The sequence below is a fragment of the Muscardinus avellanarius genome (assembly GCF_963383645.1).
Source record: "Muscardinus avellanarius genome assembly, chromosome: 9".
Taxonomy (NCBI): domain Eukaryota; kingdom Metazoa; phylum Chordata; class Mammalia; order Rodentia; family Gliridae; genus Muscardinus; species Muscardinus avellanarius.
Window position 1 is genome coordinate 39013966 of NC_137795.1, and position 27284 is coordinate 39041249.

General features: G+C 36.7%; 1 protein-coding gene across 1 annotated transcript in view; it reads right to left on the bottom strand.

Annotated features, from left to right (window-relative positions):
• The window catches only part of ZNF277 (zinc finger protein 277), a gene marked incomplete at both ends in the record, with an annotated part of 133946 nt that overhangs the window by 64830 nt on the left and 41832 nt on the right, over positions 1-27284 (bottom strand). Inside the window, 3 exons of the mRNA XM_080701473.1 lie at positions 1628-1710; positions 2443-2531; positions 10354-10555. Of these exons, the coding sequence (XP_080557599.1) occupies positions 1628-1710; positions 2443-2531; positions 10354-10555 (374 nt within the window). The remainder of the gene's footprint in view (positions 1-1627; positions 1711-2442; positions 2532-10353; positions 10556-27284) is intronic.

The following is a 27284-nucleotide window of genomic DNA, read 5'->3' on the forward strand; positions in this document are numbered from 1 at the left end:
TTTCTATTACCAAGAATACATATTTGGCTTTCTTTTCTAAGTAGCAGATACACTCTTAGGATATAAACTATGGCTTGTACTTTTTTGTATAATCGTTGTTACGCAGGAATTCCATGAATGTGTATGGACTGATCACATTTTCATTCCTATTTTATTTTTTAAGCTGCTCACTTTCATCAAACCTATTACTGTTTCAGACTACAAATGAGGCTATAAATTCTGTAGTATTCTGAGTCTATCTGCAAACATAAAATAATTATTCTCCATGCTGAGTAACAGGAATAGCCAAAGTAGCAGAGATGGCTTTCTTACAAGGAAGTCATTGGAAGTATTAGGATTATGATAGCTTGATTGTTTTTGATGCATGTCATGGTGAGCAATAGAGAAAATTCATGGGTGTTAAAATTGCTAAATAAATGCAAGCAAGTAAAAATCTTAAAATATAACCATAAATTCACCCTTGTTTTGCAGACTGCATAAGACAATGTAACCAGGTAATAAGAGACCCTCAGGAAATCCTGTTTCTGCACTGGACTAGGCAAAGCATAGGAAACGTATACTTTTTCTTACATGGAAACGGATATCCAACATTGTTATCTCTTTTATTGGGAGAAATAATCATTTGGGATTAAAATGTGCTTTGAGGGACTTTTTAAAATGATATAATTATGGTTTTATATGATTTATTTTCCTCCTGGATCTCCTGGAGACGTAGCACAAACTTTTAAATCATATTTATTTTTGTAATGTATCTAGCCAAGTCTAAAGATACATGGAAAACTTTTAAGAAACTGTTAAATCAATAGCAAGACAATCTCGATTAAATTACAAATGATGGAAAACTATTTTTAAACAAAATTAAAAACTTAAAAGTTAATTTATGATTAACTTATAAAAATAAAAAACATCATACCTTGTATGTGTAGTTCTTGGTTATAAAGACTAAAGATACTGAGGGGTCTAACTTAGCTTGCCTATAGTGAGAATAAGATGAGAAAGGATACTGTGTGGACTAAGCCATATGCTTAATTTATAAAGCAGATTAAAAGAAATGCTACTCCAGAGCACATTCCAGAAAAAATGAGAAAGAAAGGTTAATCAATTCAACTCAATTTTAGCTGAAGGCAGTTTTCCATGACTACTGAACCCTAGCATGTATCAGGCAGCTAACAATACACTAAAGCTAGCAAGCTCTGTGGTTATTTTATAGAAAATACAGGAGGCAAACAGTAAAATCTCTGCATTTTTTAACAGGAAGTTTTCAGTGTATACTTTTTGTTTTAAGACCTCTATGTATCATTTCCTCTTTAGGTATGTATGTAAGTTTCTATAATTAATAAGAAAAAAGTAAAAAGAAACAATAGTAATGATCCTTATTCCCTTCTTTTTCTTTTTTTTTGAGTACTGATGATTGAATAAAGGTGGTCTGAGCTATCTCCAGCCCCATTTTATTTTTTTATTTTGAAACAGGGTCTCACTAAGTTGCTGAGGGCCTTGCTAGGTTGCTGAGGCTGGCTTAGAACCACAAATCCTTCCTAAGTATTGGGATTAGAGATGTATCCTACCATACCAGGTGATTTTATATATATTTCTAATGCAGTATTTTACTCTTTAAAATAATTCTTACCAGTCTCTGCTTCTGAAGCTCTTCTCTAAGAATTCTATCTTCTGGTAAAACATCACATAACAAAAAATAATTGTCTTGTTCTTCTGTTGAGAGATTAGAAAAGAAAATTTAAAAACAGGTATTTATCTCTTTTCCAGAAAGAATTATTTTTTTAAAAATGTGGAGTGTATGTGTGTATGGATGCCTATGCGCATGTCTATTAAAATCTGATAGGAGCCCGGCGTAGTGGCACATGCTTGTAATCCCAGCATTCGGGAGGCCGAGACTGGAGGATTGCGGTTCGCAGACAGCCGCAGCTACTACTTAGTGAGGCCCTCTGCAATTTAGTGAGACCCTGTTTCAAAATAAAGTATAAGCCGGGCAAGGTGGCGCATGCTTGTAATCCCTGTGCTTGGGAGGTGAAGACAGGAGGAATGTGCAGACTTGAAGCCAGCCGCACTGGCTTAAGAGACCCTGTTTCCAAATAAAACAGTATAAAATAGATCTGGGAGTATAGCCTGGGGGTAGAAGGGTTTCCAGAAACCCCAGTACCACCAAACAAACAAACAAACAAACAAACGAGTAAAAAATAGAAATAGGGCAGGGGGTGTAGCATGGAGGTCGAATGCCACTGGGTTCCATTCTTAGACCCGCAAAAAAAAAAAAAAAAAAAAAAAAAAATCTGATAAGAGTTCTGTATTTTACCCAGTTTAGGCAAAATAAAGCAACTTAATTTTAGTTATCATGAAAGTGAGAGTAATTGTCATTTAAGACAGTAAGATTATTATGTAAAATTTTTTGATTGTAAGGAAAAGATGTAGCCAAAACATACTTACCAAGTGGGGCTGTAGAATTGATTCTTATCACACTACAAAAATCGGTGATAGGCTGTTCAGTGAACCTTTTTCTCCAATATAATATGTACCTTAGAATATGAATTAAAAAATAGTGAGAAGATTCCATACATTACCTTCTTTAAAATGTCAAGATTCTATACAAACATTTAAAAAGCAACAAATCAAATGTTAATTAAAAGCTGCTAGAATATTTATGAATACAAAGACAGTAAAACATTGTAGGAATATGAAATAAATATATAGTGAATTGAAATTATCCTGTAAGGGCATAAAAATGATTATAAACTACTTCCATATTTGATAAATAGATATATAAGACAGTTACAATGTATTATTTCAATGTGATAAAAAAGTTTTCTGAGATAACATTTAAGTCTATATATATTTAAAATGCAACAATTAAATGGGATTGTGACACGTTCTGTAATAAAAAGAAAGTTGAGTGATTATCATATATAAAAAGAACAGAGGTCATAAGAAGAGCACAGTGAGAAATCAGTCTACATTCAATATCTATGTAACAAGACAGAACAATTCCACAGGTCCACGTTATGTCTAAAAAAAAAGTCAAATTTAGCCTTTGGAAAAATAGCTGAGCGTACAATTCTTATGTCTAATGAGCAGAGTTAGAAGCAGTAGGCTAAATTTAAAAGAAATAATAACCTGTAGACCTGCATATTTGATGAAAGAGGTAGTAAGATGACAGGATTCAACAAGCTGTTCTCTTCTCTGCTTATCCAACAATATTTGGCAACCACAACATCATTTATTGAATGGTACCAAGAAGAGAGCATGGTCTTCATGGGGAAAAGGAAATAGTACGGCTGACTGTAAGTTGGCAATTTACCAGGCTACAGAATGGATGGCTAAAAGTAATAACTTATACCCAAGAACCAAAGCCTTGTGGAAGAATTAGACATTGTTGAAATAGATGAACTATATACAAAGGGTACAGATTTGGATATTTTAAAATGTCTTGACATAGTACCTAGCAGTGTTCTTCACATAATAGACCCACAGTAAATGTTTTAAAGATGTAGAAGAATATTTGAGGATCCCTGTAAAGTTTTCTAAGTAGCTTCCTACTCTCTATATTTGATCTCATTTTTATTCTTTTTTTCCCTTTTTCTTAACATTAATCTCCCAATTCTATGGTGCTCTACAGCTAAGGTATCAATGTATTAGAAAAATAATCTGTGCTGCAAAGAGATGTGAGGAAAAGAAAACAATGACATAAGCTGACATAAAATATAAAGATAAATGGTGATAACACTAAGCCAGTATAGAATATGGAAAAAAAAGAAATGAATGAATAATGTATAACTATCAGCAGCTGCCACTTAACTGATCACACAATTAGAAGGTCAGAATTGGGGTCTGAACTTGGACTCTGACTCCAAAGGCAATGACTCCAGGCATGTGGTATCAATCTGTACACGCACTGCAGAAAAGAGAAATGATGGCCCCTAGAAATATAGCTGTGATGGACACTTGGACCATTTTTTTTTTAAGCTATCAAGTAGGTTCCATAGAACTTGACAAGGCAGAAACAGAACTGGAGACATGGAATCTGAAGGGAATGGAACCTCCTCTTTCTGAAAAACATACTAAGTGACAGTAGTATCTAAGAATTGAAGGTTGATACCAGCTTTTTGTGGCTGTTAATTTAGAACTACTTGACTAGGAAGACTTACAAAGAAGCTACACGATAGGGGTAACAATGATCTGATTCCAATAGTCAGTGGGTTTCAGTCTCCAAGAATTTCCAAAGTTTGGGTACAGATTATCTCCTTGATCTCTGAAGAGAGGGAGCATATCATACACTACTACTATGTATCAGAGTTTATTTCAAAGCGATAGACAGAGGGAAACAATTCTCAATATCAATCGACTTCAAATCATGAGTAGATTCTGTCTAGAAAACCTCAGTTTTTTTCTTCAAATAGTTAGGAAGGGCTTCCCAAGGGATGAAGGAAAAGAAGCTACTGCTATGTGATCATTCTGACATTATTTACATTGGTTAAAAGTTATTTTATTGCTCTGTTAACAAGTAATCATCAACTTTATAAAAGATGTTTTTCAGATATCTCTAGGAATATCACTGAGATGTCAGGTGGCTACTGATGGCAGGGGGATGAAGCAGGTAATAGGTAGGTCCAAGAGGAAAAAACCTTGTCATTTGAATGCTCTCTTCCTAACCTAACTTTAGATAACACTGACATCAAAGAAAAGCAGCCATTTGTTACAGAAGCAAAATTTAACTATAATTTATAAAACTTCAGCATATAAAGTTATGAATTAAATCTTGTGGACCTGAGTTGCAACACATATTTTACCTTAATGTAAATTTAAGTTACAAAACACACTAGTTGAGTAGATAGTGCTGTTTTAGTTTGTAATTAGAATTAAGATGTGTACATGTGCGCACACACACACAAATACACACACTTCCTTGTGGTTAGTATAGGCACTCAAGTAAACTGTATTCAACTGAATAAATAGCTTAATGATAGCAGATCTTCAATACATGCCTCCTGTGACATTTTCTCCCACCCACTAGAACATATTTTTCAAAGGGATCATTTAGTGCTTTTGCGGTACTGGGATGGAACCCAGAGGCATTTTAGCCCTGAGTTATACTCCCAGCCCTATATATTTTTTATTTTTTATTTTGAAACAGGGACTCACTGAGTTGCAGAGACTTCATTAAGTAGCTGAGGCTGTATGTGAACTGAGATCCTCCTATTTTAGAATCCCAAATGCTGGGATTACAAGCATCCGCTACTATGCCTGGCTTCTTTTCTTTTTCTTTTTTTTTTTTTTTTTTTTTTTGCGGGTCTGGGGGTGGAACCCAGGGGCATTTGACCTCTAAGCTACACCCCCTGCCCTGTTTTTTATTCTTTATTTTGAAACCGGGTCTCCCTGAGTTGCAGAGGGTTTCACTAAGTAGCTGAGGCTGTCCCCGAACTGCAATCCTCCAGTCTCAGCCTCCTGAATGCTGGGATTACACGCGTGCGCCACCACACCTGGCAACCCAGCTTCTTTTCTTCATTTTTTTTTCTACTTCTCTAGTTTATTCAAAGCTACAATCGTAGCTATCAATATATAAGGGCTACTATGGAATAATATGTGGTATAGATTTTTATTGGGATGACAATTTATTAAAGCTCTGCATATTAAAAAGTCATAAAGTAATTAGTTAAGTCATAAGCAAATATTTTTTCTTTCAAAAGTATTGATTCAAATCATGTCTCAGAAAACTGTCTCACAATAAAATCCTTATAGCAATATCTTGTCTGCCCATAGTAAGTATACTTATTGACAAAGGATAAAGCTTTAAATTAAGTAGCGCAGGGAATGGGGTGGGAGCTGGGTAAGGGTTAACTGGGTGATGTGTGCATGTATGTCTCCACCATCTTGTATCTCATTAAGATGTATGACTACAATGCACCAATAAAAAAATTAAAAAATAAAGTAGCACAGAATGATTAGAATTTAGTAGAGATGAGGGTAAGAATTAAGAAGTTAACATTTATCTTGTGGAGCAACTTTATCTACTGAATAAAGCTAGCAAATAGCTCAATATAAATAACTATATTAAAAGGGTAGAAGAAAAGACTTATTTTTGTTTTATTTCCTCTGCCCTGGGAAGTCTGTTACTTTGCTTCAATAAAGAAAATGTCAAATAAATTTAATAGAAAAATTTATTTATTTATTTATTTTTTGTGTTACTGGGGGTGGAACACAGGGGCTTTTCTACCTCCAGACTATACTCCCAGACTACTTTTATACAGGGCCTCACTAAGTAGCTGAGGCTGGCTTTGAACCCATGTGATTCTTCTGTCTCAGCCTCCCAAGCGCTGGGATTACAAGCATGCGGCACCATGCTCAGCTCTATAGTTGATTTCTTATAAAGCACAAGGTAAGTCCATCATGTATGTATCTATTATTTACCATCTTTATTACTTACTGTACTTGGGAGGAATAACTCTTCTCTGAGAAGTTCTGAATGAATTCAATCATACCAACTGAACCTCTGCCTCCCCACCCCCTGTCTCTTTGGATTTTTTTCTTAAGTTAGGAATAAGTCATATAATATTGAGAAGATTCTAACTTTACTTTGATCACAATCAATACTTGTTTTGGAGGGGAATTTTTAGTTTCACTAAATAATAGGATGTTATTATTTAAAGGAGATGGGATACATTAAAATGTATTCTAGCTGGGCATGAATACTGGCTCACCTGTAATCCTACTACTTAGGAGACTGAGACAGGAGGATCACCGGTTTGAGGACAGCTTCAGGAACACAATGAGACTCTTAGCAACACAGCAAAACTGTTAAAAACAAAAAGGGCTGGAGGTATAGCTCAAAGGTAGAATGCCACTAGGTTCAATCCCTAGTACCACAAAGACCTCCATCACCACCACCAAAAACAACCTCCCAAACTCAAAAGGTATTCTAAAGCAACAGATTTTACTACATTCCCGGTCAATTTGAATTAATCTCATTTTTACTTCATGAGATTTGATTAGGAGGAGAGCTGATAAGACAAAGGTTTCCAAATTTAAGACAAAAGTTTGTGTACTTTAGGGAGCACTTAAATCAGAGACGTATCTTTTTAGTTTAAAAGTATCCATTTTATTGCATAACCAAATTTTAGAAAATGATTGATCCTAATATTTAATTCTTGGTTCGTAAACCTGAGATATAATTCATTTTTCCTGTCTACATATAGATAATAATATTAATATCAATAATAAGAAAAGATTAGTGTGTGCATATATATATATATATATATATATATATATGATTAACTATCATATATAAGCATAAAGGGAAGACACAAAATCTGATACTCCTCAGATTTTTGTTTTTGTAGTGGGGATGGAACCCAGGGGCATTCTACCTACCTCAGAGCTACTCCCCCTATTTTTTATTTTGAAACAGGGTCTCACTATGTTACGGAGGGTCTCACTAAGTAACTAAGGCTGGTTGTGAACGTGCAATCCTCCTGTCTCAGCCACCCAAGTACTGAGATTATAAGCATGTGTCACCACACCTGGCTGCTACTCCTCAGAATTTTTTTTTCTTCAGTGTTGGGGATAGAACCCAGGGGCATTCTACCTTCGAGCTACACCCCCAGCCCTATTTTCTTTTTTGTTTATTCTTTATTTTGAAACAGGGTCTGAGTTGCAGAGGGCCTCACTAAGTAGCTGACGCTGTATGCAAAATTGCAATCCTCCAGTCTTAGCCTCCGGAATGCTGGGATTACAAGTGTGCGCCACCATGCCCGGCTACTCCTCAGATTTTAAAGGAAGAAGAGAAAGAAAAATCCAAACCAACACTTCCCAGTTATCACTGGTAGATGGTCATAATTTTCTGTAATTCATAGCGATACGGTGCATTTACATGGTAAAGGGTAAAAAGAATAGTTTCATAAAAAAGAAAAGTTGAATATACAAGTTTTTTTTTTGGTGGTACTGGGCTTCCTGGAAACCCTTCTACCTCTGGACCACACTCCCAGACCTATTTTATACTTTTTAATTTGGAAACAGGGTCTCTTATGCCAGCGCGGCTGGCTTCGAACCTATGCGATCGATCCTCCTGTCTCCGCCTCCCAAACCCGGGGATTACAAGCATGCACCACCACGCCCGGCAATATACAAGTATTTAATTACCCCTTTAATACTCTTGTCAACGGGGATTTGGATAAGAAAAGAACTGGAACATTTCTAGCCTAAGAAGTATCTAAACAAAATCAACAGACTTGGCTACATATTGTAATTAGGTATCATATATGAGAAAACTTCTAAAAACCCCAGGAATGTACTCTTTCTCTTTCTAATAGAAAAAGAATGATGAAGGCAAATGAGAAATACAGAGTGGTTTCTCTGAAAATATGCAAAGAATTAGTCTATTTTACCAGCTGGTGACATGTATCATTCACCTAACTTCCTTGCCCTGCTCTGTTCTGCTCCCTGACCTGGCAGCACCCAGCTACTCAAAAATAGCTGAGTGGGTATAAGGAGCCACACATGTGCAGAAGGCGCCACACAGATATTCTGTATTGGTGCTGGGCAGTAGGGAAGGACATCATGGATATAGGAAAGGGTTGGAGAAAACCTAATAGTAATCTTGTGGGTATTTTGACTATTCTAAATTAAACACAAAGTATCTTTCTAGAAATTGAGATTACTTTAAACTCTAAATAAAATTTTCTCAACAGTTGAATTAGGTTTTCAGACCAGTATAAAAGTCTCACTTCAAATATATATGTGTGTGTGTGTATGTGTATAATTTTTTTTTTTCAGTACTGGGGATGAAACCCAGGGGCATTTTTACCTCTGAGCAAAATCCCCAGCCCTATTTTTTATTCTTTATTTTGAAATAGGGTTGCAGAGGGCCTCACTAAGTACTAGGTAGCTGAGGCTGTCCGCGAACCACAATCATCCTGTCTCAGCCTCCCGAATGCCAGGATTACAAGGGTGTACCATGCCCGGCTTTTCAATTATATTTTTAGTAATCAAAATACAAATAAAATTTTGCCTACCATTTATGAAGTATACATTATGGCACAGATACTAGCAGGTGCTATACAAATTATGTTTTATATATTATTCAACAACTTATGAAGGCTGGTGTTGCTCCCATTTTACATACCAGGAGACTGATACTTAGATTATGTAGGTTGCTGGAAGTCACAGAGTTAGGAAGTTTCACAGGCTGCATTCAACAATAGGCTTGCCTGGTATTATAGTCCATTACTAATAATACAGCTTGCTGTTTTGGAAAACCCTTAATATGAATGAAGCTCCTTTCTAAGAATGGTGTGTGTGTGTGTGTGTGCGTGTGTGTGTGTTTAGATGCAAGTATGTTACAAAGCCTGGGCTATACTAATACTAATATTTTCAGTATAGAATATCTCAATATGAGATATTCTTTACCAGATATACCAAATTATATATGCTTTTAGTAACTGTAAAAAGCAGTAACTACCATCATGTTGCCTCTATAACAAATGTTTGCCAAATTTCAACCAATCATGATATGAACATAACTACTCTACTATAGATCCTTAATAGAAGGTATTTATCTTAAACAACTAGTTCTAGAAATATACATTGGAAAAAAAGGAGTAATTGTCTATTATACTAATCTGCTGGAATGGAGGATTTTAAGTCAAGTGTTCTTTAAAGACTAGCTCACTTTTAAGAATAGCTGTGGCCATGCAGATCAGGTTCTATAGAAAAAGAACATTAAATACACGTTCCAGGTTGGCAATTCCTCAAGCACTCACCTCTACCTGCCTCCCCATCTTTGTTAGCTGCTTCTTCTCTGGACCTCAGTCACTGATCTCAATAGCTGTTTACTGTATACCATCCTGACCTCCCACTTTGGCTTGTTGAATGGCTCAAAAAAATTTTTTTTCTTAGATTACAACATCATCATGACACTTGAGATTTGTTTGGACAAGATCCTGTAGGCTTGAAATTTCTACGGATCCCTATTTACAAACACGGCCTTTTGGGTAGTATCTGATCAAATTATTTTTCCAGGCTTTCATGAAGGATCCACTCAGAGAATGGCTATGGCTTAAACCATAAAAAGAACACAAATCTGAGAGACATCAATAGTGTCAATAATCTCATGGGATATGACAAAGGGAATACTATCTATTCTTTGGAAAGTTGATCAGTTTCCAATTTTGTAGGAAATGCATCAGCACCTGACATTCTCAGATACAAGAAAATAAGAGTGTAACTTTTAGGAGAAACCTGAAATGAATATGAACATTAATATCTGTCTAGGAATCCTTGTACATATAGATTGTTTAATAAAATTTTTAAATTTCAAAAATTTTTAAATAAACAAAAACCAAAATTTACCTCTGTAAATCAGCAACCAACTTAACATCAGCTATTACAAGCTTATGCTCAATAATCATGTGCTTCAGAAGTTTGTCTTGTTCAGCCACAGGAAAACATTCTTCACAGAAAATACAAGGCACAGATGGAGAACCTTCTAAAGTGGTGGTGCCACCTGGACTTTCTGGCAGGGAAAGCGGCTCCAAGATACAATCCTTACTGTCTGGAAGAGATAAAAAAAAAAAAAAAAAAAAGCTGAAATCAAGTCTTTAGATTTCTAGATGGATGATTTCTCACCTCCTGCATTAAAAAGATCCTAAAGATATTTACATATCTCCAAAGGAAAAAAATATACAGTGCCAGAGAGAAGATGCTTTATTATTATTTCAAACACTTCTGGACCCAGAGGCAGGAAGTCTTGCAAAGCAGCTCAAACTCCCCACTTGCTCCACTGAATAGGGGAAAACCTATTTGTCAGGGCAGCTGCTCCAGTCTTCCTTTTGGACACTAGCCAATGGCAGCATTCTGGGGTACTTGCAAGGGGGAAGGCTGGGTTAAGGTTCTAAGGCCCTATGACTGAGAGTCATTACACAAAGGGAAGTAAATGGTATACAGTGAGGCTACACATGATGTTGGGCCAGTTTTTAAAGCTGCTCTCTGCCACACTTGCATATCAGTTCCTATTTCTGCTTATCAGTAATGTACAGAGAAGACAGTTCTTATATTAATTAGACAAAGCATGTTGTGGGTGGCCCAGGCAGCAAATTTGTTTGCTTTAGGTTTATCATTTGCTTATTACATAATTACATATCAGAACTGAAGCTCTGTCATAAAAAAAAAAAACCAAATTGTGTCATTTGCAGGAAAAAAGATGGAACTAGAGAATATTATGCTAAGTGAGAATAGTCAGTCACAAAAAATGAAGGGTCATATGTTTTTTCTCATATGTGGAAGCTAGGGAGGAACTGGGATACAAAGGGGAACCTAGAAAAGGAGGAACCCAGTGGAGTGATGGAGGGGGTCTAGGAGACTGGGGTGGAGGGAGGGAGGCTTCATCAAGGAAACACTTCGACCCTATGTACATACACAAAGTGAACAATGCCAATCTCAATATTGCGTCCAGGGAATGGGAGAGTGGGGTAAAGGCCAGGGGAAGCTCACCAAGTGCTGTGTGCATGTATGTTTCTATCAAGCTGAACTGCATTATGATGTATGATTACAATGCACCAATAAAAATTTCTTAAAAATAAAGAGCTGAGGCTTTGTGAACAAAGAGATGAACACTTAATTACTAGATATACATGGCATAAACATTTTTTCTTGTCTATACCATTCTTTTTCCTAACATCATCTGAAGAATCTTTAAAAGTTAAAGTACATAAGGTCTGTGTCTCTTATTTCAGGGCCTTAGATTGCAAGCAGCTGTGTCAGGACCATTCATTCTCCACTGTGCTAGGGTGAAAGTATGGATCTGTCACCTGATTCAAGGCACTGAACTGGAAGTAGCCAAGATTCGAGAATAAGGATGCTAGGGTAGTGCTTTTGGCATCTGTAGAATGGCAGGGAACCTTCTTTAGGAAAAAAAAAAAAAGCTATTCCACAGACAACGGTCTTTGGAATTAGGTTAATATTAATTCTCTTGTTGCATTTGATTTGTTAATTTTACCTTACATTATTTAAGGCATTCTTAATTGAATAATTAAGTCATCAGTACCCTGATGACCAGGGCCAAGAATTAGATAAATATAAAAGAGGAAAGCATTCAACAAAAATCAACTGAGCATCTACTGGCTGGCTGGTCTCTTCAATGTTACATGACATGATCCTCACCATTGAGGTTAAAATGCTTGCAATTTGACCGAAGGTACAAATAAGAGGATAAAAGAGATAGAGGGTGTTCTTGTCCCCTCTAAAGAGCTCATTTATTAATTACTATTCAGGGCTGATATAGCTGTCATGAAAATCATAATCTCAGCAGTGGATCAATCACTGTAATGGATTTCTCTGGTTGGCGGCCTTAGCTGGTAGGGAGTGGCTAGGAAGGGTGGATCCCTGGGGTTCAGTGTGGTTCCTCCTCTCTTGTTCTCTTTCACTTCTGCTCTCTTTCTTGCTTTCTGCCTTCCTGATGTGAAATCAGCCTTGTATTCTCGTTTCTCTGCTTCTTGCCTATGCCATGCCCTGAGATCCCTGGTCTCACACGGACTGAACCTCAATATCTCCAAGGAAACTGTGAGCTAATAAATCTTCCTTCCTCTAAGTTACAAGGTCAAGCCTTTAAGAGTATAACTGTGGAAATGCTGACCATAAGGGAGTAGAAAGATGGATCACAAAACTCAGCTGGGGAGGGAAGGTGTCCCATGGCACAGGACCTCTAATGCATCACTTGCACACATTTTGTGCATATTAAAGTATTCTAAACTTAACAGTTTTTGTATGTACAGTTATTTATTAATGCCAGAGAGGGTATATATGACAGTAAGAAGAATATTTAAAATACTTAAGCACTTCCGAAGCACTATGTAATTAAATTGGTGTTGGCAATTTATTAAGTCCTGCAACAGAAATATGGAATTCTATAGTTTTTCAGTTGCAAGTTATATTAGTCAGTTGTTATTTAAATTTGGTAGGAACCTAAACCCAGACATGAAAAATAAGAGGGGAAAAAGAAGTAAGTAATATACTTAAATTCTACAATGATATTTTATTTTTGGCTAGACTATAACAACAAAAGGCAACATATTCTATATAAAGTTAACATTAGTGAATATTACCTGCCAAAAGGGAAAAAACGAATACCGTGTTACATCTTTCTCCACAAATTTGAGATATTTGACAATTTTGTTTGACTCCAGAAAATAAGCATATGATAGTAATAATCACCATCACCAACAGCAGAAACTAACATTTACTGGGTGATCACTATTTGTAAATTACAAGCAAACTGCTTTAGGAAATTTTGTCAGTTAATATTAACTATCATATTTGATAGTGCTATTATAATTCCATCTTCCAGATGAGAGAATTAAGACTAGAAAAGTTATATAATTTTCCAATATCACAATGTTGATAAGTGGCATTAACATTTATTTTTAAAAATATTTTTGGTGGTACTGGGGGTGGAACCCAGGGGCTTTCTACCTTTATGATGAATGATTTATTTGTAGAGTTAATTCAGACAAGACTTCAATTAAAAATATGCTTTAAAAATACATGGTTCTCATCTTTGGTTTCTGGAAGTCAGGTTTCACATTATAATTCAACTTTTCTTTGTAAAGTTAATTAGTAAATGTATATTGCCAAAGAAACATGTAGGTAAGTATATTCAATTCACTAGAAATATTTTCTTTAATGCTACTGTGAATGAGCAACGTACATTCAAAAAGGAGATGAAGGAGCATATTCTACATTTTCTACATTATATACTTATATTAAGTAGTCTTTCATATGAAAGGTATTTCATTTCTTCTACTGCTTCTACTTTATTCTTTTAAAGATACGTCAGAGCATTTAAATTAAGACTTTTATGTGTTCTTACTTTGATAGGGTCAGGACTAGGGATGCCGGGACTAAGTGGAATTCAAGGCTGGATATACATGTAAATATCATTTTAAGAAGTAATGGGCTTGCCGGGCGTGGTGGCACACGCTTGTAATCCCTGCGCTTGGGAGATGGAGATAGGAGGATCGCGCAGGTTCGAAGCCAGCCGCGCTGGCTTAAAAGACCCTGTTTCCAAAAATAAAAAAGTATAAAATAGGTCTGGGAGTGTAGCCCAAGGTACAAGGGCTTCCAGGAACCCCAGTACCACCTAAAAAAAAAAAAAAAAAAAAAAAAAAAAAAAAGCAATGGGCTGGGAATCTGAGACAGGATGATCACAGGTTGAGATCAGACTCTGCAACTCAGTGAGATCCCGTTTCGAAATAGAAAATAAAATGGGCTGAAAGTGTAGCTCAGAGGCAGAATGTCCCTGGGTTCAATCCCCAGTACCACATACACACGTGAAAAAGAAGTAATGAATACAAATAGAAATTAAGCCCTGAACTTTCTCTTTTACCGGAAGAATGAAGAAGGATTTTTCTAGTGGTAAAGATGCAAATAAGGCATAAAAAATTTTAAGCTTAGCTAACCGTAAATTTAATTAATCAGAATAACTTATTGTCAATAATGCTAGTGATCCTAACAAGAGGGCCACTGTAACAAAAAAACTTCTTGTGAAGAATGGAGAAATAGAGTGATTAGTGGCTACTCCTGTTTAATTTTAGAGTGAAAAAGATGGAAAAGAAGGGAAAGGTAAATGCTAATGCAGAAAGATCATCCCTTCTAAATGAGCAGTGCCCAGGAGAAATTTTTTAGTGCATCCACAGCAGTTAGGTTTAACCTAACTTAACTGATTTGATAGAGAATTACCTTAGAATTAGTAGTCTAGTCAATATTTAATGATATAGGTTGGCAGCTAGAAAATTCTTAACTTACCCATCTGATGATCCTTATTAAGTATAATTAATTTTTTTTGTAGCACTGGGGATGGAACCCAGGAACATTCTATCTCCAAACTATACCCCACCGCTATTTTTTATTCTTTATTTTTGAAACAGGGTCTCATTGAGTTGCAAAGGGCCTCACTAAGTAGCTGAGGCTGTCTGAAAACTGCAATCCTCCTGTGTCACCAAGCCTGGCTATAATGAATGTTTTTGAAAGAATCATAAATTTCTGATTTGTGGGACTAATATTCCTTTATTTACAAAATTAAATAGCTATGTTTTATTTTTATTTTAGCATTTGATATCTTAATTGATTATATATATCTCCTATCAGTGAGTTCCTTGAAAAAAAATATTTTGTCTTTCTATTGAGTAAAAAGTATTGTTTTACTGACAATGCTACAAATGTATTCCTCTTTGGCTATGTCCTAAACATATTAATACTTTAGAATAAAGTCAAGTGATGCTTTCAAGTAACATCTATGTTAGAAGTATTTTTCGAAGCCGGGTGAGTTGGCGCACGCTTGTAATCCCAGCATTCGGGAGGTTGAGACCGGAGGATCGCGGTTCATGGACAGCCTCTGCTACTTATTGAGGCCCTCTGTAACTCAGTGAGACCCGGTTTCAAAATAAGGAATAAAAAATGGGGCAGGGGGTGTAGCTCGGAGGTCAAATGCCCCTGGGTTCCATCCATAGACCCACAAAAAAAAAAAAAAAAAAAAAGAAGAAGTATTTTTCGAAGCCAGCCTCAGCAAATTAATGAGACCATTCCAAAAAAGAAAAAGAAAACTGGGATGGGGGTGTAGGTAGGAGGTAGAATGCCTTGGGGGTTCAGCCTTCAGTACTCCTCTCCCCCCAAAATTATTTTTTATTTAGACAAAAAAATTATACAATATATTTTCTGCTCTTCTGACAAACAATTCTGGCATCTTAAACAGCAAATACCACACCAAATCCTAAAAGTATGAAACTTTGTGCCAATTATTTTTGGTCAGTTGTTGAGACATTTAAGTTAGCAGTTATTTAGTTTATCTTATTTAAAAGGCCGTCTATTTTTTATTTTTGGTGGTACTAAGGATTGAATTCAGGAGCATACTACCTCTGAGCTATACCCCTGATTTTATTTTTTAAAGTTGAAACAGGATCTCACTAAGTTGCAGAAGGTCTCATGAGGTTGCTGAGGCTTGGAATCTCTTGAGAGTACTTGTACTCTCAAGTACTGAGATTATAAATGTGCACCACCACACCTGACAAAAGGTAGCCTATTATTAATACAGCAGAGCTTGACTATAATATTTATTAGGATATTCAGCATTAGATATATCAGCTGAGATTACATCTGAAGGATTTTAATTGTTGAAACAGTAAAAGACTTCCCAATCGCAGCTTTTTTTAACAACAAAGCAGCTTTTAAATAGCAAAACTCTAAAAGATTTGAGGATAAAAAGTAATAAATTATCTCTTAGCCTGGTATTATGAAACAGAAACTTTGCTAAATTAGGCTAAGTCTTAACTGATATTCATTGTAGTGCCACAATTAAATGAATTTGTTTCCCTAGAAAGAAAATTTCAGGCAAAAAGCTATGCTGGATACCAGGATGAAGAAAAAAATAGAGCTACCCTCCAGGAATATACATCTTTTCCAAGGAGGTTAGCCATGTTCACCAACACATTAAACAGTTTAGAATGTCAGACGTACCAAGAGATTAGGAACAAAGTACAATTTGAAGATAGCCCATATCCTGCAAGTAAGATAACAAATCATGACACTCATTTCCTCAGTTCCAGTCACAAACTCTTTCTCTTACTTGCTAGGATTTGGACTGCTTTTATAAAGACATAGTTATGAACAGTCACAAAGTTTCTACCAAACACTTGAGATTTAGTCATGTTCAGACATTTAAAAAATATAATTCTTTACTTTATTCATCTTTTGACAATTACTCTGTGTCTTTGGTGAAGTTTAGTATCATCAATCCCATCTCCACGATATATGGCAATCTTCTAATGTACAAGTTTAATATCATAAGTGCTATCACCATGATAACAAAATCTTCTACACATATCTGACCATATCAGAAAAATCATAGCTTTTAAGAAGAAAGATGATGGGGCAAAAACAGTACCAGGCAATAAAATAACAGATGTCAGTCCTATCATTTCAGACATAGCATTGTAGTGCCTATGTTTTACATTACAACTATGAAAATGAATAAAAATAATATATATCTCATCTCTAAAAGATTAGGTGGTCCTGTTAGGCTAAAGAATACATGTTGCCAGTTCTCCATGTAACAAGCAGAGAATTTTGCCGGCAGTTAATCTGACTAGCACTTGCTTCACTGGAATGTCTAAATGCAACTTTTCTAAAAATGACATCCTGATGAATACCTTTAGTTATTTTTATTTTTCAGGCAGTTGTTCTCAACCCTGACAGTGCATATGAATCAACTCTGGAGCTTGCAAAACATGCTGATGTTATTTACACAGAGATTCTAATGTAATTTCTCTGTGGTGGCTGGGACATGTTTTATGTGAAGTTGTAAGCCACTGTTCTAATGAAAACCTATTCTAATCAATTATCTGACTTCTTAAGTTAGTATAAGTAATAAGTATAAAAGAATAAACATTTTGTGGCAGAATAAAAAATATAGTTTCTGCTATACTTTTTTGAGAAAAAAATCATCTTCTCTTAGGAGTAAGACTATTTTGTGGGACAAAATTATATATTGTAGCTGATTAAAAAAAAAGAAAAGATTTTATAAAAATGTAATGAAATTACCCTCTCCCCTCCTTCTTTTTGTCTGGTTCTGGGGATTGAATTCTGAAGGATTCTACCTCGGAGATACACCCCAGCCTGTTTTATTTTTCGTTTTGAGAAAGGGTTGTGCTAGGTTGCTGAGGGTCTAAGTTGCTGAGGCTGGCCTTACACCTGTGATTCTCTTGTCTCAGCTTCCCAAGTACTATGATTATAGGTGTGCATAACCACAACCAGCTGAAGTGACAATCTTTATTGATAATTTATTTCTAGTACAATAATAGTTTGAGGCAATCATGAGCAAGTTTTCTCATTATTAAAAGAAAGCTTGAAGCTGGTGTGGTGACAAATACCTGTAATCCCAGTACTTGAGAGGCTAAGACAGGAGGATTGCCGGTTCACAGCCAGCTCCAGGTATTCAGTGAGGCCCTCTGCAACTTAGGGAGACCCTGTTTCAAATAGGGCTGGGAGTGTAGCTCAGCAGTAGATTGCCCCTGGGTTCAATATCCAGTATTGTGAAAAAGAAAAAAAAAAAATATATATATATACATATACGTGTGTGTGTGTTAAGAAGCCAAAAGAGTAGGATATCTTTCAGATCAGAAAGGTGCTCTGCTCTGAATCTCACTGCCAGCTGGCATCTCTGCTGTGCTGTAACCAATGATTCACAGCACAAGTAGATACTGTTAAGATGACTTGGGAAGGCACTGTCCTTACCACCCCCCAAAAAACAGCTACTATGAGTAAATTCTTAGTCAAAAAAAAGGATGAAGAGTAGGAAGTTTATAAATATCAAAGAGTATTCCTACATTTATTAAAGGTAAATGTATATATATATACTTTAATATTTTATTGATGCATTGTAGTCATACATCTTAATGGGATAAAAGATAGTGGAGACATATATACATTACCCAATTAGCCCCTACCCAATTCCCACTCCATTCTCTTCCCCTCCCTCCTTCCCATCCTTGGCTTAGTGATTGACTTTGGTATGTTTAAGTACATCATGTGCTTTAGAGAATTTCCCTCTTCCGCCCTTACATCCCTCAGTTAGGCTGCCTTATTTGCTTCTCTATAGAATCTCCTTCATCTAGAGTTCCTCCTGTTACCCATTTCTCCCTAGCTTTTGCATTATTAGGAAAAGCATCAGATTTCTTATATTTTGTGACTGACTAATCTCACTTAGCATAATGTCCTCCAGTTCCATCCATTTCCCTGTAAATGATGTAATTGTGTTTTTCTTTATGGCTGAGTAAAACTCCATTGTGTACATATCCCACAGTTTTGTAATCCATTCATCTACTGCTGGACATCTTGGCTGGTTCCATAGTTTGGCTATGGTGAATTGTGCAGCTATGAACATAGAAACACATGCATTAGTTTGGTAGTTTGATTTCCTTTCTTTTGGGTAGATACCCAGAAGTGGTATTGCTGGATCAAATGGTAAGTTTGTTCCCATTCTTCTGAGGATCCTCCATACTGTCTTCCAAAGTGATTGTACTAATTTGAAATCCCATCAACAATGTTTTAGAGTTCCCACTTCTTCACATCCTCACCAGCATTTGTTGTTGTTTGTGTTTTGAATGATTGCCATTCTAGCTGGAGTTAGGTGAAATCTCAGGGTAGTTTTGATTTGCATCTCTCTGACTGCTAATGATGTTGAGCATTTTTTTCATGCATTTATTGGCCATCTGAATTTCTTCATTTGTGAAGTGTCTATTTAATTCACTTGCCCATTCTTTGATTGGGTTGTTTTCTTAGTGCTAAGTTTCTTGAGTTTTCTGTATATTCTAGATATTAGTCCTTTATTCTGTTGGTGTTGGCTCTCGATTGAGGTTCTTGATAGTTTCCTTTGCTGAACAGAAGGTCTTCAGTTTCATGCAATTCCATGTATTGATTTGCCTTTTAGTTTCTTGTGCCTTTATCTTGTTGAGAAAGTTTTTATCTGTGCCTGTGTGTTGGAGTGTTGGACTGATGCCTCTTCAAGGACCTTCAATGTCTCTGGTCTAATTTCCAAGTCTTTGATCCAGCCTGAATCGACTCTTGTGCAGGGTGAGAAAGTGTGATTTATTTCCATTTCTCTGCATATGGTTAACAAGTTTTGCCAACACCATTCATTGAACATGCTATCTTTTTCCCAGTGTATGTTTTTGGCCCCTTTGTCTAAAATCAATTGGCTTTGAGTGTGTGGGTTTGTTTCTGAGTCTTCTATTCTTCTCCATTGGTCTATGTATCTATTTTTGTGCCAATACCATGCTGTTTTTATTACTATGGCTTTATATTATAGTTTTAAGTCTGGTATTGTGATTCCTCCTGCATGTTTTTTGTTGCTGAGAACTACTCTGGCTATTCTGGTTTTTTGTTGTTCCAAATGAATTTAAGGACTGATTTTTCTATGTCTGTGAGGAATGATCTTGGTAATTTAATGGGTATTGCGTTGAATCTGTAAATCACTTTTGGAAATATGGCCATTTTGATGATATTTATTCTGCCTATCCATGAATATGGAAGACCTTTCCATCTTCTAAGATCTTCGATTCTTTTTTCAATGTTTTATAATTTTCTTTGCAGAGGTCTTTTACCTCCTTGGTTGAATTTAAAATGCATATTTTTGATATATTCAGGGATTATCTAGAAACTTGAAGAATGTTTCCTTTAAAGTTTAATATTTGTATGACATTAATAACTCTAAAAGAGAAAATCCAGAATTATAAGTACCAGGAGATATCTTAAAAATGAGAAAAACACAACATTACTTGCACTGCTAATTTCTGGTAAAGAATTATGTTAGAAGTACAATAAACACTTCAGAGCTTCCAATAGCATGGTCAATGTACCACACAGCTGTTTTACAATTATTTCCAAAAGTCAGTTTGTTACTATGATATGCTGGTGAGGTCTTTAGATATTTGAAGTTTCAAAAGCTGTCAAAAATTTTACTCTACTGTCAAAAAGTCTTCATTTGTGATTTTACATATTGTGATAACCCTGGGGCCACTGGCCAGATAGTAACTATCCAGCCATCTTTAAGAATTAAAAAGTACACATAAAGTCGGGCGTGGTGGCGCATGCTTGTAAACCCTGCACTTGGGAGGCAGAGACAGGAGGATTGTGCAGGTTCGAAGTCAGCCGCACTGGCGTAAAAGACCCTGTTTCCAAATAAAAATATAAAAAAAATAATTCTGGGAGTGTAGCCCGGAGGTAGAAGGGCTTCCAAGAACCCCAGTAACACCAAAAAAAAAAAAAAAGTACACATAAAAATGTTAATCACCAGAACTTTCTCTGCAGTACAGAGGACAAGACTACTGCAATTCCTCGCAGCTTCTGTTTGTCTTTATTACTTAAAAGCTAACAGAGAGACTTCCGGGAAGATGGCGACGGAGAAAAGCGGGGCTTACGAGCACCGCTAACAACCAATCTCTATTACCACAAAATCAGTGCCTTTCATAGCCAGAAAACACCATCATTAGAGAAACAAAAAATGTAAATACAAGGGACAGAGAAAAAGAGGGCTGAAAAAATGAGACACCAGAAAGAAACCAGACCGCAGTGCTGTAGCCGGAGCCGCGGTGCGGAGCCACGCGGACGTCATCTTTCCTTCCAGCACCAGGCTCCAGAGAGGAGGGGAACTCATAACGGAGCTCAGAGCCAGAAGAGATACACCGGCCTCACGCACAAGGATGCGACAGCAGTGCCTTACTGCTGGCGGCAGCACGACTTCACCAGACGGCACCAGACCAACGAACTCAATAGCCCACCAGGCTCCAGAGAGGAGCGGCGGACAGCGAGCCAAGGTGAGCCGCTGCGGATCAGCTGGGCAGAATTCGGCAGATTTTTCGGCGCAGGGAGCGTCTAAAGCTCCCAGGGGCTGGGCTCAGCGCACCCTGCAGGGACTCAGAGCGGAGTGCAAAACCAGAGAAGAAATACGTCAGCCTCACGGCCGAGGGCGTGACAGCGGCGCCAAATTGCCACCGGGGTGGCAGCTGCGAATTCACCAAGTCTACTACAGCTCCATCAGCGCACTCAACAACAGTGAGTCAAATTGTGATCCCTAGAGGATAAATCCCAGTACTGACTCCCAGGGACTTGACCAAGTGGGGGTGTGGCGGTGGCAGAGATATCACACTATAGTCACAACTCCATGCAGGAGAACGCCCAGCCTGGCACCCCCCATGGTCTAAAGCAGCCTCGATTGACTCCCTGGGTCTGAGACTTTGCGATACAACCCAGTAAAGGAGTAGTGGTGACTGAGATACCACAGACTTGAGATCCAGAGCACCTTAAGTGAAGTCGTAGTGACCCAGGGAAGAACCCAGAGAAGGCACAAACTTCCGAAATCATGGGAAAGTGTGGGCATTCACTGCTACATACAATGTAGCAGTGAATGCCCACAACCCCACAACATCAGAACCTGATAAAACAGAAATTCAGAGATTTCTAGAAGATCAAATCAGGAAAATAACTGTAGAAATAATAAAGGTGTTTCGAAAAGAACTCAGAGAGAGCCAAAAAGAGATAAAGGATGTAATCAATGAAGTAAAGGCCTCAATTCAAAGTATAAACAACCAATTAGACCACATGGAGAATAGAATCTAGCTCCTAGAAGATGATCACTCCAAAAATGAATGCATAGTTTCTAATTTAGAAAAAAATATCAGACAGCAGGAATCTGACATTGAAGAAATATGGGTTCATTTTAAGAGAGCTAACCTAAGAATAATTGGAATAGAGGAGGGAAAAGAAGGTGAAACCAAAGGGATCAACAATCTCTTCAAGGAAGTAATAGCAGAAAATTTTCCAAACGTACAGCAAGAGGTTGATACACAGGTCCAGGAAACTTATAGAACTCCCTTTAGACAGGATCGGAGAAGAGGATCCCCACGCCATATAATTGTCAAAATGACCAATGTGGAAGCCAAGCAGAGAATCTTAAAGGCAACAAAAACAAAGGGCCAACTGACATTCAGAGGCAAACCAATTAGAATCACTCCAGACTTCCCAAACCAAGTCATGAGAGCCAGAAGGGCTTGGAGTAACATATTCCAAACTCTGAAAGAAAACAATTTCCAGCCAAAAATTTCCTACCCAGCAAAACTTTCTATCAAATTAGATGGAGAAATAAGAAGCTTCCATGACAAACAGAAACTGAAGGAATTTATGTCTTCAAAACCAGCACTAGAGAAAATACTCAAAGAGATTAACTACAAAGAAGAAATAGGTAACACACACCAGAACCAGAGAAACAAGATTTTCCATCCAACAGTCAACTAAGATTGGCTATCTTTGGAGATTCATTATTTATGTTAGTCTTTTTACCTATTTCTAAATTGTATTGTTTGCTTTTATTGTTGCTAATTTTTAGGACTTCTAGTTGGAATATTAATATACCTTCAGATACTACATTTGGAAATATTTTATCCCATTCTATCAGTAACTTTTAACTCTGTCTACATTGTCTTTGGATATACAATATTTTCTTATTTTCTAGGGAGTTTGTTTACCCTTCTGTTGCCTGTGCCATTGAAATCATATCCAAGAAAACACCGCCAATTTCAATGTTGTGAGGTTTTATGACCCAGATTTTCTTCTAAAAGTTTATAGTTTTAAGATTTATATTGAGGTCTTTCATCTATTTTGAGTTAATATTTGTATATGTGTTAGGTAAGGGTCCAATTTTATTCTTTTTCATGTAATTATTATTTTTCAACAATATTTAGTTAAAAGATTATTATTTCCTCTACCAAATGTCTGTGGAAACCTTGTCAAAAATAACTTGACAATATATGGAAGAACTTATCTCTAGGCTTTTATTTAACTCCAATGGTTTATATATCTACCTTTATAACAGTACTACATTGTTTCAATTAATGTAGCTTTATAATATTTGAAATCAGAAAATATACATCTTCTAGCTTTGTTCTTTTTCGAGATCGTTTTGTGTATCTAGAGTCCATATTCCATATTAGGATAGATTTTCTTTGAAAAATAAATAATGTATGATAGTTTCACCTAAAAAAAAAAAGAAATAGCCGGGCGTGGTGGCGCATGCTTGTAATCCCCGCGCTTGGGAGGCAGAGACAGGAGGATCGTGCAGGTTCGAAGCCATCTGCGCACGCTGGCTTAGGAGACCCTGTTTCCAAATATAAAATGTAAAAAGAGGTCTGGGAGTGTAGCCCGGAGGTAGAAGGGCTTCTAGGAACCCCAGTACCACCAAAAAAAAAAAAAAATTATATATATATATATATATATATATATATATATATATATATATATATTCATATTCTCTGGTAAGAAAGAAAGCAAAAAGAAATATTGAAATGTTATCTTTAAGTCATCAAAAGCTTGGTATCAGAAAATGAAACTGTTATGTGAGATTATCATTGTTAATTTTCGATAAATTGCTATAATACTAGATGTCAACCACTAAGCCAAGCATGGGAAGGAGGGATGGGGAGGGAACGGGGTGGGGATTAGGTAGGGGCTAACTGGGCGATGTGTGCATGTATGTCTACAAAAGTTTTTTTTATACTATTATGATGTATGAATACAATACACCAATTAAAAAAAATCTGAAAAAAAAAAAGCTAACAGAGCAGACAGCAACATATTCACCTCTAATAGCTCCTGAAGCCTCCCTTTTTGTGTGATTTGTTTTTCCTTTACTCTTGCACCACAATCAACACAGGCTTTTTTTTTTTTTTGGTGGTGGTATTGGGGTTCCTGGAAGTCCTTCTACCGCCAGGCTTGACTTTTTTGTTTTAATTGAAAACTGGGGCATTGTACCTCTGAGACACACCCCTATCCCTATTTTTTTTTTTTATTTTGAAATAGGTTCTTGCTAAGTTGCAGAGGACCCTGCTATAAGTTTTGGAAGCTAGCCATGAACCTGTAATCCTCCTTTTTCAGACTTCCAAGCACTAGGATAATAGCCATGTGCTACCATGCCTGGCTTATAGCTTTTTTTTTTTTAAAAAAATCTCTAAATACAAAAAAGTATGAAGTTCATTGTGAAGCTTTAAGCAAAGTGAAGGAAATACGACCCATAATCCCACCATTCAGAAATAACCACTATTAAAATTATGATTTTTTTCATATATATTTTGATCTATATGTAGTTAAATTAATATGCCACAAGAAACTTTCCATACCATTATATATCTTTCTATAAAATTACTTAAGTAGATTAACACTGGAATATAGTTTAAGCAATTCTTCATGTTAGACATTCAGGGTGTATAAATTTTTTATTATAAACAAAATTGCAATTAAAATCATTGCCACTACATCTTTGTTCTGTGTGTGTGTGTGTGTGTGTGTGTGTGTGTGTGTGTGTGTGTGTGTATGAGAGAGAGAGAGAGAGAGAGAGAGAGAGAGAGAGAAAGAAAGTGTGTGTGTGCGTGTGTGTGGTATTGGGGATTGAACCCAGAGTCATTCTACCTTTGAGCTACACCCCCAGCCCTATTTTATTTTTTGTAGAACCGGGGATGGAACCTAGGGTTCATATTACACCTGAACTATACCCCCAATCCTATTTTATTTTTATTTTGAAATAGGGCCTCACTATTTGCTGAGTTGCTGAGGCTGGCCAAGAACCTGCAATCCTCTTGTCATAGTCTTCCAAGTACTAGGATTACAGACGTGTGCCACTAGGCCCTGCTTTCTTTCTTTCTTTCTTTTTTTTAATTTTGAAACAGGGTCTTAGTTTTAGAGGGCCCTGCTAAATTGCTGAGGCTACCTGAGATCCTCCTGTCTCAGTCTTCTATGTACTGGGATTATAGGCATGTGCCACTCACCAAACTAAGCTTTTTCCTTTTTAAAGGCTACTTTTCTTGGGATTATTAGAAGTAGAATTTCTATGTTAAAGAGTATGGACATTTTATCTTGAGTTAGGGATTGACTGAAGAAAGTCTGGGCATTAGCAACTGGGAGATGAGCTTAGTGGGGGAACCAAATGCCATCAATACCATGGTTCACTTCAAGTATAAACCTGACTTCTTTGATTTGGTATGAAGAGTCAAAAAAGATGGTCAACGTTCTTTCTACTCTCAGGAGCTTGTATTTTCTTTTCAGGGAGGAAGAGCTTGGGTAGGACCCTATTACATGGAGTCCTATTCTTGGGTAGGGAAGCAGCCTCTTCTCAAAAGTTCTTCCTGGGAGAGGCAGGCTATGCTGAGAGGAAATATCCTGTTATTTTTCCAAGGAAAGTCTTGTTTAGTGAAGTTTAGTGAATAATTTGTTAAAAACTTTCTGCAGTCCTTCTATTGATTATTAGATACAAATTAGGATCAATTCCTCCTTTCAACTGACTGAGGGTGATTGTAAACAATTACTTAACATGAACTAAATTACTGAATGAAGTAGCTGGTAAAGATAAACTAGTATTTATGATCACTGCTAAGTTGGCCTGAAGGGCCGAGGATGTATCATGACCTCTAGTGGTAGTTCTCAAAGTGTGGTTACCAGACCAGCAGCACCCTCATCACTTGAGAAGCATTAGAAATGCAAATTATTGGGCTCCAGCCCTGGAAGACAGCATCAGAAACTGCAAATGGGGCTCAGAAACTTGCAGTGTAACAAGCTCACTAGGGAGTCTGCTGCAGTTTAAGAATTACTGGCCTAGAGTCCTGACACCATAAGCTCTTCTTGAACAACTCTTAAATTATAAATTTGTGAGGTGCAACAGAGACAGATGCCCTAAATAAGATGGGAGAAGAAAGCAGGTGACTGGTTGGGGAGCAACTGCTGTAATCATAACAATGTTTGGGCTTTGTGAAGTTAATTCATTTTTCTCAAAGAGAGATTAGACCAAAATCACCAATGCTAGGTCTCATTAATTAAATTTTGGGCAGAATTTCCACCGGAGGCAAAGCTCATTGCCTTGGTCTACATAGTTGTCTAAAAGGGTCACTGTGGCTTGTAGGACTTGGCATGTCCCTGTCCTATCCATTTTTAACCTTTTCCCTCAACCCAAATATGTTTTCTGTCATAAATTTTGTCATAAATGGCTACTTCTATTGCTATTGCCCAATATCCTACAACTGAAACCTATGCTTTCAGAGGTGAAGACCGATAAGAGTGTGTATCTTTTTAATCACAGATAGTTCTGAAGAACAGGATCTGAAACTTTATGAAGTCTGAAAACCCAAAATATTGTATTTACAAATGTGTATATACAAAAATACATTTCTCAGGGGAAAAGTATTCAGTTTTTACCAGGTTCTCAGAGACATCTATGATGGTTATAAAGGCTTACAAATAAAACCAAACCCACAATATGCCCACTGTCTACAAGGCCAATGAAGTCCCTGTAAAGTGAGATAAATATTGTATAAGTGCTGACACTGTACAGCACACACAAACATAAATGAATGGCAGGTACTATATGCCAAAAGGAGTGAGGCACATGTGAGGCCCATAAGGCCCAGAGTGATGATGCAGGGCTCCAGAAGGTGGTGCTTTCACGGTTGAACATTACTGTCTCAGAGTTCCACTCTCTCCAAGGACAGACAAATGAAGAGGATGGCTTATTTCTACTAGGCATTATGCCAGGAAGTATGTCTATAGTCTCTGATTTAACTACCACAATGTCCTATGAGGAAGGCAGTTTTGTAAGTTATAAACATAAACAGTTTTAAATTCACTCAATGGTCAATGACAACTCAATTCTATTAGCATATCTCTGAATGTCAGTCATTTGGCAACAGTCTCTCATT